Genomic DNA, 12,676 nt, shown 5'->3' with positions numbered 1-12,676 from the left:
AGGCCTAAGCATGTCCACAACCTGCTGCCCTGGGCCTGCCTTCTACCCCATCAGGAGAGTCCTCCCACCCGACAGCTTCTCTCCAGGTCTCTGCGGGTTTGAATCAGGCTTTGTCTGAAGACCTAATTTGCTCTGAACACCTAATACAGAGATGGCAAACAGATTTTGTGTTGTTCATTAACTCTGACTGATTGGAAGTGGCTGCCTGGAGCGCTTATCAATTAGCAAAGACTGTCAGGTGTGTGCATGTGTATATGAATGTGAGTGTGTATATGCATACATGCGTGGGTGTATTTGTGTGTGCGCTGGGGGGGCAGTGGTACGGCATTCATGTCAGATATTTGTCATCATTGACTTAAGATGCTCCTTAACTCTCTCCATAACCGGCTGTCACCTTTACAACCTGGATTCTGTGCCTTCGAATTTTTCCTGCAGTAGCTGAGTCAGAAAATCTTAGCTAAAGTATTTCTAAAAGAACCCAACTCTTAAACAGCCCTGGGCTGGGTGTTCAGAGATTTCTGCCCAGAGTGTGGTAGTCAGCATTAGTGCAGGAAGTGTAAGCTCTGACACCCTGGGAACAGCAAGCTGATTGATGACGGGGACAGTCCAGCTCTGCAGATGACACACCAGGTACAGTCAGACACAGGGTGGAAGCCCTGAGCAGCAGCTCTAGTTGTGGGGTGACTGAGAGTGTGGGGTGACTGTCAGAGCTCAGGGCCAAGACCACAGGGCATCAGCCAGTGGGTGTGATCAAGGCTGTCTCCTGCAGCCTGACTGACCCTGGCTTCCATGGGGCTCTTGAAAACCCAGGGCCATTCATGATTCTTTCTGCAAAATGGAGCTCAACAGGGATGTCCCAGGTCTGGAAACACGGCAGTTGGAGGCCTAGTGCAGGCCTGATCAAAGAAGGCACAGGCAGTCTGCCTGGGGATGAGGTTAGGTGACCCAGAAGGAGGCCTCAACAGAAATCTGATTTGTCAAGAATAACTTTCGGGGCCTGAGGTCACTGGGGCTCCTATAATCATTCCCCTCTCATTCAACGCACACGCCCGTCACTGATGAATCTTGCAAAGACCTCTTCCGCGTGAAGATCCAAGATTCCCATGATCATTCTGTCACCTGTTGCATAAAGTTACCACCCCCTCTGCTGGGAGCTCTTCCCCAGAGGCCGCGTGACGTGCTCCTTCATCACCTCCCTTACTCAAATGTCACCTCAGGGATGCCTTTCTCAACCACTCTATTTTAAATTGTTCCCTGTGGTAGCTGCATGATGGCCCTTAAAGATATCCATGTCCTAATTCGGGAACCTGTGAATGTTACCTTCTACGGCAAAGGGGACTCTGCAGATGAGGTTCAGTTAAGGATCTCGTGATAGAAAGGTGATCCTGATCATCTGGGTGGGCCCAATGCCATCACCAGGATTATTATAAAACAGAGCGGGATAGAACTACTTTACAGAGAGAATGCAATGTGATGATGGAAGCAGAGACTGGAGTGATGCAGCTACAAGTCCACAAGTGCCAGCAGCCTCTAGAAGCCAGCAGAGTCAAGGAAAAGATTATCACCCAGAACCTCCAAAAGGAACCTGATGCTGACCAAGAGATTGATTGGCCCAGTGGGACTGGTATGGGATTTGTAGTCTCAGAACTGTTGAAGAGAATATTGTTGTAGTTGCTAAATCATGTCTGACTCTTTGTGACCCCATGGACTGTAGCCTGCCAGGCTCCTCTGTCCGTGGGATTTCCCAGGCAAGAATACTGGAATGGATTGCCATTTCCTTCTCCAGGGGATCTTCCAGAATCAGGAATTGAACCCAGGTCTCCTGCATTACATGTGGATTCTTGACCACTGAGTCACCTGAGAAGCCCGCTGAAGAGAATAAATGCATTTGTGTTAAACCACCGAGTTTGAGAATATGTGTCACAGCAGCCACCAGAAATGAATACTCAGCTGTATGACTTCTCCCTACATGCCCCTTCCTGCTTTATTTTCTCCCCCAGTCTTATCTGACACCTTGCATTTTTCTAGTCAGGCTCATCAGTTTCCTTCACCAGGTGTCAGCTTCACAGGGACGGAACATTGTCTGTTGTGTTCTCTGATGGATCCCCAGTGCCATCATCCAGAGCCGCTTTTTGTGAAATGAATGGATCAGCATGAGTGGGCACTCTGCCTCAGCCCCAGAGCAGCACAGCTTCTCCCTTGCTGTGGTCCAGGCTTCCATAAGACCTGGAGGGCCCATTCCATCCTGACCTTCAGTAGACCTTGTCCAAGGCCACCTCTGGAAGCCTCAGATCCCAGGAGGAGGCATGTGAGAGGCCCACAAGAGCCAGGGTACGGTGTACAGGCAAGGTTCTGGTGACTGGAAGGCCCCATTTCACTAGTCCTATCCTACAGGTCTGGCAGGAGCACCCTGCTTGGGGACCACAGCACCCTCAGCCTCAGCTTCCTCCTCTGTAAACAGGGATAATATCGTGACCCCACCAGGTGGTATGGCCAGAACTAAGTAAGATAAATACTTGCTAATTCACACTCAGCGCTGCCGTCCATCGGGTGGCAAAGAGTCGGGCACGACTGAGCGACTGAACTGAACTGAAGCCACACTCACTTCAGTGAGGTGTCACTCACTCTTACGTCACTCATTCTTATATGGGGTGAGCTGCTTGTTGCTAGTCCATTTCAGAGAAGAGGGGGGCCCAGGCTTGTCTGCAGTGCTCAGAGGGGTAACAGGTTGAGGTGGGCCCACTGAGTGACCTTGGGTTTGTCCTGGAGCCATCGTCCCAGGAATCCTGCCCTAAATGGATACTGACCGAGACTGCAAGAAGAACTAGCCACTTCCTGCGGGGAACTCGAGCTGACAGGCCTTTCTTCACTGTCTGCCAGCATCTTTCCTTGGGGATGTTGAGTTGGCTGGTGTTACAGAGCAATTCCCCGAGAACCTCTGAGTCCTCCAGGGCTTCCTCCTCACTGCCTTCTGGACATAACCTTGCAAGTTAGGACATGAGCGCTGAGGGCACCAGCGGTGACATCTTAGGTCCAAGTCTATGAGAGCTCTCAGGCTCCAGGCCCTGAGTCTTCAACCCAGAGCAGAAAGCCACGGCCGCGGGGAGGGGAGGTGAGTGAATGGGGGAGTGGACGTTGGGTGGGGCTGTAACCTGGCCTCTCCTCCAGTTGTAGCTGTGAGCCACCCTGTCTCCACCCTGAGGTGCTCTCAGATCTAGTCGCCTGCAGAGTCAGCAGCGGACGCCCTCGCCTGCCCTCCCCTCTGGGAGGATCCATCCAGCAAAGTGAGGATCCCTAAGGAAGGGCCCTCTCAATCCCCTCTGCTGAGATAAACTTGTCCCAGGGTGGAGGGCCCTGTCGGGGAAGGCTCCGTCTCAGGGGCAGAGGCCGGGGAACCGCTGTGACTCGGAAGGAGGGAGGGTGTGACCACGGCGGGCGGGCGGGGGGAGCCGGTTCCCAGGGAGGCTGTAGACGCAGTGCTGTGAGCAGAGCGACAGCTGAGGTCTTGATGGTGGTTGGGGCGGTGGCGGGCGGGGACGGTGCTGGGGCACAGACTACTCCAGCTCTGACTCTTGCTGGCCATATGATCTTGGACAAAAATCCACCTTTCTAAGCCTTGGTTTACTCATCTGTAAAATGAGGACAATAAGAGTACTGATCAAATACGACTGTTGTGAGGCATAACTCACATGAGAATGACCATGTGGTCTGGCAGGGTGCCTGACGTGAGGTTAGCACTCAGCGAAAGTGATGACAACCAGGGTGATGATGATGACAGCAGCAGATTCTGTGGCCCAAGGACTTTATTGCTCTATCCCAGGACACAGGCAGCCTCTCCCAGTTTCCCATGGGATGTGGGGGAGGGGAGGGTGCTCCAGCATCTCCGGGGCAGAGGGGGCCCTGCTCTCCGCAGTCTGTGCTCTGACCCCACTCTCTCTGGCCAGGACAGCAGACCTGGGCACACAGGAGTTGGGGGAGAGGTGACAGGTAGTGGCAGAACCTTACCTTGGTTGTCGTAGGAAGTGATGACCTGGGTCTGCTGGGCATGCTGCTTCTCCACCAGGTTCCCTGTTGAAGGAAAACAAGCAGGGCCTGCAGTGACCACGGGGCCCAGAGTAGGATGGAATTTTCCCCGAGCAGAGCAGAGAGTTGCCAGGCTGGGTATCAAGACGTGTGAATCAGTAGAATCTTATATCTGAACACACAGGCAAGTGCCTAGGAGCCCATGTACACACAGCCTCTCACTCTCAATGGGGGCCAGCAGAGGTTAGTTTCTTTTCCAAAAGCGGGGCACGCCTCCCACGGGCTAGGTGACCACTGTTCCTGACTTTGGTGCAGCCAGGCCAGTTTCCATAGCACAGCGTGAGGCCTCCCTGATCGCCACACCTTTCTACGGAGCAGCCTGGAAGGCTCTTATTTCGATCATGGGCCCGTGGCTTTGACTCGTTAACTTTTTGCCAAAGACCCCATGGCCAGGTGAGACCCCGGGCTTGGACCCAAGTCTCCTGACTCTGAACTCAGCCTCCTACCTCTCTCTGGAGGAATGGAGGGTACCCTGATCCTACTCTAGCCTTGGAGTTGGGGTGCTTGCAGTGTGGTTCAGGTTCACCAACATTTGCAGGGCACCTGCCATGCATTGCCGATATTCATGTCCCTGGGACACAGAGCCATGCTCAGAGCCTGGTGGAGTCAGGTTGCTATGGAGACATGCCCAGCTCCTGCCATAGACCATGGCAGGGTGCCCCCTGCCCCTCCTGTGGGAAGCACCACCTACCCTACATCTCTGCTGTACATGTATGGCCGCTGCGATGGTCTGGTCTTGCCCTTGAACCTCTGCTTCAGAGGGGTGGGGATGAGGCTAGGGAAGGGCCACTACCACCCCGGCCTGCCATCTTCTGCCCTGGCCTCCCGCTGAGCTGCAAAAAGGCTGTTGGGCCTGTCCCTGGAAGTGACCACTGGCACAGGTGCAAGCATGCCTCTGGAGCACTGGCCTGATTTGGCTCTGTTCATATGTCATCGCTTGTGTCCTAACCAGGGCTGCCACTCAGCATTTCCACGCCTTGGGCCAGGCAGAAGCCGGTCACGCTGGGTGGGTGGCTCATTGAGCTGGACTGGACTGCTATCCTCCTGGGGGGAGGGTCTTGCCTGGGGCAGCCCACCCACTCTAGGCTTCTCTGTAGCAGGCCCAACCAGGTCAGTTAGCCCCATGAAGGCTGAGGTTGGTCAGTTGGGCAAGGGTCAGGACCACTGTGTGTGCCAACTCAGGGTGAAGCAGTAGGCTGGAGCTCCAGGCCAGACCCAGGCGAGGACAAAGAGGCCACCTCCTGTGGGCACAGCTGGCCGTAATCTCCGCTCGGCTGCCGGGTGGAGGAAACAGGATCTGGGAAGGGAATCCTCAAGGAGGATGATTGGCTGGCATAGATGCTGTAAGGGTATTTATAGTCACGGCTGCACAACTGGTTTCCCTGTGGCTGTGGGGCATTAGTCCCTGTGCTGCTAGGCAGACTTCGGCCAGGACCAAGGAAAGCAGCCAATCACAGCAGGGGAAGCCCGTTGCTGGGCAAGCTGATGGCTCAGCCCAAACACCTGCTGCTCGGAAAAGTTTGGAGCACTTGGGCTCCCCCCACCCTGCCAGCGCCCCAGCCAGAGGAGTGCATGGGCAGCAAGAGGGGGGACCAACAGCATGTTCATCCACATTTGTGCACCCTCCACCAAGCACAAGCCAGCAGCTGCTTCCTTCTCAGGGGAAAGCCGTCCAGTTTCCAGGGCTGGGCACCATGCTGGTCACCAGGGTTGGGTGAGCTGGGCACCAACAAGGCAAGTATGTACCCAGAACCTCGCCATCAGAAAACACAGAAAGAAGCTGTAGTTTTAACTTCTGCGTGCATGCAAGCGTGTCACTTGAAAAAATAAACACAATTTTACTTAAAGTTAATTTTAAATTACATATGTTGGTGGAGTGGTGGAATCCTCTTTCCCAAGCTCAAGGCCTCTCCGTGGTCTCTCTCCAGCCCTGCACTTACCTAAAACTTAATTCTTGGGTGATTTTGCAAGAACTACTTTAAGCATTCTGTTTCTTAGCTAGCACCTAGTACCCACTTCATGTCTTTAAGAAGAGTCTTACAATAGTTACCGTGTCTCTTTGTGTTTTGTTATGTTTTTCCACTAATCTTCCCCCAAACCAGGAAAGCTGAAGATGGTAAAAAGGGGATGAATTCAGTATACTTCAATCCTCTCCTAATGTAATAACATGCCCAAGAAGCCATAAGATGAATTTCCAACAACTCAGGTGAAGTAGGAGCTGTAACAAATAGAGACATGGTGTCTTTTTCCTCCTACATGATCCACTTGCCTTCCATGCATCCTCACACTGGCGGGGCATGCCTGCCTGCATGGGCTGCTATGTGCTTCTGAGGCTGTCAGATCTCTTGGAGGTCTGATTCTTTTTGTAATTCTCATGAGCCCACAGCACAGTTTTGCTAACTTAGCTGTCCGTTTAGGTAGAGCTAGAGCTGACGTGTCTCCCATCTGATGGTCCCACAGCAAGGTTAAGGAAGACATCCCACGCATGCATGCCCGTCAGCCAGGACTCCAAAGGTGGTCCCTCGTTGGGGGAGGGTGTCTTGAGGACGAGTTATCTCCATGCACAGAGCAGGGGATACAGGCAAGCTCTTCACCTCCAGGGTGCTGAGACCTGGCTGGGGTGAATGGCATTATGATGCAATCATTCTAACATGGCCCCAGGAGGGCAGGCATTCCTGACTATTCCATTCACCGTTTCATCTCCAACAACTGGAACACTTCCCAGAACAAAGCAATCACTGTACACCTTTACTGAGGGAATGAATGAATGAATTTACTTTTAGAAGTTCGTCTTCTCCTTCTGTTACTGTCAGAAGGATGGCAGAACATAGGTGCTCAGTCTTGTTCATTTGGGGTCTTGTTTTTCCATTTGTGGAGGGTCATGGGGGATGGGTCCTTCCCGCTGGCATTTGATGAGTCAGTCATCTGATCGTGGGGCTCAGACAGCCAGGGTCTGACTAAGTCCCTTACTGGGGCTCTGGGAGTGGAGGTCTTATTCTTGCTAGAATTCTCACACGCACACAGTGCAGTTCCAGAGTATTTGTCCATGGAGGCTGGGCTTATGAATCCAGGAGGGCCAGAATAAGGCCCAGTATAATGGTCCATGCATGGACTGCCAGAGAAATCCTGGGCTTGCAGGGTGACTGACACCTGGCACCATAAAGAGGTGGCTTTGGAAGCTGGGATTTCTCTCAGATCTTATTGTATTCTGGGTTCCAGGCCAGGAGCCACAGAACCCTGGACTGGCATCTTCCCAGGCCTTGAGTAACACCACCCAAGGCAGGCCATTGTCTTCCCTGTTTAGAAAGATTTTTAAAAGATGGATGCCCCGCATAACCTGGGAAGCCCCTCCCCTGGGGACACACCCAAATCCACTATCCCAAATGATGCCAAGGTTTTCTTTATAGCTCAGCCAGTGAACAAGTGGGTGCTCAAGTGGATAGCATTGCCGCCCCCAACAGCCTCCAGGAAACTGGGGGACCTGATGCCAAGGGAAATCTTCCAGGGTCAAAGTGGCCCCAGAGGCCTGGCTGAGTCACAAGCAGCCACTGTCTGAGTGGTTAGATGTCTAGGCCAGTCATCAAACAAGTGAAACCCAACATTCATAGACATTTTTCAATGTGTTGAATTCAAGAGACTGGAAAGGAAATAAAATGAAGATAAGAGAATTTACCATGTAGGTCATTTCCTTCTAGTTTCTGCCATCTCCGGATTCCGTTCCCGACGCCTTGAAATCCTGTGAAGTGACAAAGACCAGCATGAGGCCCTCTGTGGAAGGAGACTCAGACCAAGGGCACCGGTTGTGAATGGATCTGAGCTAAAGGCGGAATGTGGCTCTCTAGGGATCTGAGAGAGGCTGCCCACAAATGAGAAGAGCTCAGAGGAATGAATGCAACACTCCACATTTAAAACATTAAAAAAAAATATTACTGCAGTAATTTTCAGGGGTGGTGGTTGGTTATCAGGATCATTCAGGGAGAATTTTCACAATGGAGATGCCTCTTTGTCACGCCCACGTTTCCACTGCATAAGTATGGAAGCATTATTGTGAAGACATCTGCTAGATTCTTCATCTGCTAGAAGACATTCATTTTGCCTGCCTATTTCTGTGTGTGGTGAACCTTCTTTCACTTTGACAGTCCTAAGGTAGGGTGGGGAGTGGGCAAAGATGGAAGGTGATAGATCTCTATGGTGACTGAGAGGGACAGTTGCCTGCTCTCCCAGCCTCCCTTGCAGCTAGAGCAGGGACCCTGAGTGGCTGAGGCATCCGCTGAGATGCACCTGTGTCTCACTCCATCTCGGGACCTGGAGAGGCAACAGGGAAGGGAATAGAAGTGGTTCTCTCTCTCTCTTTCTGGCGGCGGCTGGAAGTGGTGGCCGCAAGGTCGAGTTCCTGGCACAGAACTGGCATATGTTCTGGCAGTGCAAGCAGCTGCAATAAAATCAAGTTGCTGGCATGGAAGGAGCATCGAGGGCTCCTTGGTGGCAGCGGAGGCCTCCTCACCAGGCCAGTCCTGCTCTGCAGCCTATGGCCACATTCCTGGAAGCTCAGCCTCCAATCTGAATCTCTAGCCCTTTCCACCACTCTGAGTGCCCCCCAATCCTTTCTTGATACCCTTCTCTTCTGCAGAGCCCTCCATGGTCAGCATCGGGGACCTACCACTCGGGACCCTCACTGACATCCAGGGAGTGGAAAGCATGTGTCCCGTCGACTTTGGGGAGAAATCCTGAGGTACTGAAGCTTCTTCAGACCTGGTGCAGGCAGCTTTAGGCTACCTCCTCTATGGCAAATATGGAACAGGAGTTGAGGGCTTCCAGGAGTCTTTCAGAGAAGCGCGGCTCTAAGGAAATGCCTGGGGAAATGCTAGGGCCCTGCAGAAAAGGGAAAGACATCTCTGCCATCTTGCAGTCCAATACCCGGCGCACACACTCCCTGCCTCCTTGTCCCTCTTAATCTTTTCTGCCACAAGGACACAGCAGAAAGCTGCCTGCTCACACCCTCAGTCAGTCCTCTGCCCATGAAAGTAAACAAGCTTCGCTCTCCTGACACGGAGCTCAGACCTTCCTTTGTAGAGCCGGGAGGATTCCCTGCCTGGCAGGCCCTGGAGCGGGAGGAGATCAGAGGACATGATACACCTGGAAGTGGTGGAGGGGTGTGTTTCAGATTTCTGTGCACCAGCAGGGGGCCTTGGAACAAGCTGGTCTTATTCAGCATTTCTCCTCCTTGGATTGTGCCGAGAAGCGAGCCCATGTGCTGGCTTAGCTAGGGGTCTCCTGGACATCACTGCTGTCCAGCGGGCATTGGAGACCGTGTGCTCTTCCTCTGCTCCAGCTCACAACTGTCTGATGGTCAATAAATGACACGGTCTCTCTGCTTCTATAATGTCTGATAGAAACTTCCGTCAGGAAAACATTTGGAGCAACATATCAGCAGAGAGAGCTCAGGAAACAGGGGTCTTCTTTCTCTGAGTCATGATCACGAGTGTGAAGTGCATTGGTCTGGCGTCACGTAGGGTTTGTGCCCGGTGTTGGACGCTTCACTGAGCAGTTCACATCCCTGGCATCTCAGGGCCTTCTCTGGGTTCTCCACCCTCTTTCTAGTGTCAGAACCTTTTGGAGAAATGTGATCAGAGCAGGAGAGGGAGGTGGGGACTCATGGGCTGACCTGGAGCTGTGCCTTGTAGGGGGCCTCTGGCCCTCTGGACCACAGTCTGTGCAGTAGTGGGCAGCCACATTTCTATTAAGGAAGGCCCAGCGGTCTCTGTCAATTTCCTCAATACAAATACCCTAGGCAGGCCATGTCCCTGTCTCCCAGGACAGCAGCTCTGAGAACACCAGAACCAACGAACCCAAAGAACTGCTAGGCCTCAAATCCCTCCGGAGACTAGGTGCCTGTCAACATTCTCAGCTCTCCACCATCTCTTTTCTCTCCCCTGCCTGCCTCCCCTGCACATCACCAGGAGCTAAGGGGCAGCTGCAGCATGCGTGGCCTGGGGTGGGGGTGGGGGGCTGAGCCATCCAGGGCCCGGCTGCTACCGCAGGGCGGGTGGAAGGTGCATATTCAATGTGCACAGTGCCTGTGGGGACAGAAGAGCTGGGGACAGACTTCGAGGAGCCCTGGAGCTGGAAGGGAGACAGGAGACAGAAGTTTTACCTTGAGGGCGGTGAGACTTCACCCCCAGAGCCAGGACACAGTCCGTCTAGTGTACTGCACACCAGACTCCTCAGAGCTCCTGAGGGCTGCCTCAGAGACAGGGACTGGGGGTTCCCAGATGTCTGAGGGGCCGATTTAACCTCTATTAATATCCTTCTCTACTATCCTCAAATTGTGTCCTGTTCTCTGGAGAGTGCAGGGACCAGGGTCCTGCTTTTCCACAATCACTCTGGGAACAGTCGCTTTATTTTACCAGTATCTGCTTCCCCAGAAAGTCTGCAGGACAATTAGAATAATAGGTAAGCCAAAGTGGGGAGAGCAGCCTGACCCCACCCCAGCTTGTGTGCCTGTTACACCTTGCACGCCTTCTACTGTTGGAATCTGGGAGAGGGCTCAAGAAGTGAGGCCATGATTTGTGCACGGCCACCAAGGGAGGGCCCCATCTCCAAGTCTGACTCAGGACACGAATTCCCTGGGGTCCCCTGTGCCCTGCAATGTGGCCCGTGGGGAGCAGGCCTCGGGCACGCAGGATTCAGGCCTGAGGCTCTGGTCCTTTTCCTCCAGGGCATCTTCCAACCCAATCTGCACCCTTGAGAGAGTGACCAAGAGGAAACTGGCTCCCGGGCTGACGGAAGCACTGCAGGCATGCACGGGGAGTCAACCCGGGGCAATCACGGGGCTACGCGTTGCCACAGGACGCCAGAGCCGCAGCGCTGAGGCGCAGCCAGCTTTGGGGAGCAGTTCGGCCTCGCTGACCTCGTTCCGGGGGCGCCTGGGGCGCCCCCCGGCGGGCAGGCCCTGGGGCGAGAAGGTCGAGGGGCCGGGGGCCGGGGCTGGCCCGAGCGCGCGTTACCTCCTCTGCGCTGCGGCGGCGCGCCCGGGTCCGCCGGCCGGTCCGAGTGCGCGCCCTGAGCCGCGCGCCGCTTCTCCGAGTGCACGATCAGCAGCATGTCGATGGACACGGCGTTGCTGTCCTTCTTCAGCTCCATGGTGCCCCCCGCTCCGGCCGGTGCGCGGCGGCCGCTCGCGAGCCTGCCTGCGCTGCAAATGGCCCGTGCGCGCCGCTGCCCGGCGCGGGAGACCGCGAGGGCGCGGGAGAGGGCGCTCCCCGCCGCCCGGCCACGGCGCTGCGTTTCGCTGACTCTGCCAAACTCGCCATTAGGGCCCGCCCGGGAGGGCGCTACCCATATGAAGCGGCTCTAAGTCACCTTTGAAAGGAAATCCCCGGCCGTCCGCGCTCCGGAGCCTCCCTCCCCGCGCCCCTTGCCTCCCGGCCCGGCTGGCCAGCCACTGCCCCATCCCGCGATCCCCGGGGCCTCCCCAAGACATTCCGCAGAAGACCTCAGAAAGCCGCGGCAAATACATAAACCGCACAGTGCTGTCAACGGGGAGAGTCAGTGCAGGAAAAGAGAAACGGCAAGGGGGCTTCAGATTCCATTGCAAGATGTGGCGAAATTGGCCGAGTTTTGCCCTTGGCGCCACTCCTTCCCCGAATGGGCTTGGAGGTTGACAGCTCCCTCCGTTAGAGGGAGATGTGTAGGATGTTGAGGTCAGGACCCCTGCCCCATTATGGCCCCACAAGAACTTGGAACTTGCCCACTGGACATCAGCCTAACCGTCCTCTCTGGCCTGAAGTGAAAGTCTTAACATCTCTGTACCTTCTAGAAGCCTGGCTCGAGCCCTGTTGGCAGAGGGGAGGGGGGGAGGAGAAGGCTGGGTGCAGGGAGCAGCCTGCTTGGGCCGCCGTCAGGGAGCTGGACCTGAAGGCTCGACTATTTTTAGCAAGGCCGAGCCTGCCCAGCCAGTAGCAGTGCCGGCCTTTGGCTCTGGGACTCAGGAGTGTTTACAGCGCATCTGCTTGGTAGCCTTTGGCACCGTGGGCCTACCCAGCTGGGGCCAGACCCTAACTTGGCTTTCCATCATTAAGAAATACCATGCAGCTGGAGGCCTTTGCTCTGGGACCCTCTTTGCTGTGGAGTTTAGTGACCCCACCTTGCACCATGGCCCCTGGAAGCTCCCCCACCTCTTGGAGGCAGACCCTATGGCACAGGCCTGGGTTCTACACTTGCTGCCCCTCTTCCCTTGGAAAAACCACTTCCCCTGCATTTAGTCATCTGTGCCATGGGCATGATTCAGACCCTCTCCAGGCTGCAGTGACAGTGACGTGCGGGTGAAGTGCCTGATGCATCATAAGTGGGCTTCAAGTGGGAGCTGTCCTTCTTCCCTCATTCTAAGGATGAGGAAAGGGACAAGTGAAGTGGCAAGTCAGTAATGGAGCTGGGGTCACACAGCTGAACCTCAGACTCAGAAACGCTTTCCCTGTTGACTGTGGCTCACAATGCCATCACCACATTGTATCACTGCTGCCCCCTTGCCCACTGGGCAGCCACTGAAAGGAGCAGTCACTGGCTTCCAGCAGTACTGATTGGAGGCTCGAGA

General features: G+C 54.7%; 1 protein-coding gene across 1 annotated transcript in view; it reads right to left on the bottom strand.

Moving 5' to 3' along the window:
• Positions 1–11,840, bottom strand: part of KY (kyphoscoliosis peptidase) — a 50,669-nt gene extending 38,829 nt beyond the window's left edge. Inside the window, exons 1-3 of the mRNA XM_043474346.1 lie at positions 11,091–11,840; positions 7,757–7,819; positions 4,006–4,068 (exon numbers count right to left, since the gene is read on the bottom strand). Coding sequence (XP_043330281.1) covers positions 4,006–4,068; positions 7,757–7,819; positions 11,091–11,226 — 262 coding nt within the window. The 5' untranslated portion in view covers positions 11,227–11,840. The remainder of the gene's footprint in view (positions 1–4,005; positions 4,069–7,756; positions 7,820–11,090) is intronic.
• Positions 11,841–12,676: the final 836 nt, after the last annotated feature.

The sequence above is a fragment of the Cervus canadensis genome, chromosome 7 (assembly GCF_019320065.1).
Source record: "Cervus canadensis isolate Bull #8, Minnesota chromosome 7, ASM1932006v1, whole genome shotgun sequence".
In the NCBI taxonomy this organism is placed as follows: Eukaryota; Metazoa; Chordata; class Mammalia; order Artiodactyla; family Cervidae; genus Cervus; species Cervus canadensis.
The sequence above is the reverse complement of the archived record's forward strand: the minus strand, read 5'-3'. Positions and strand labels throughout refer to the sequence as shown.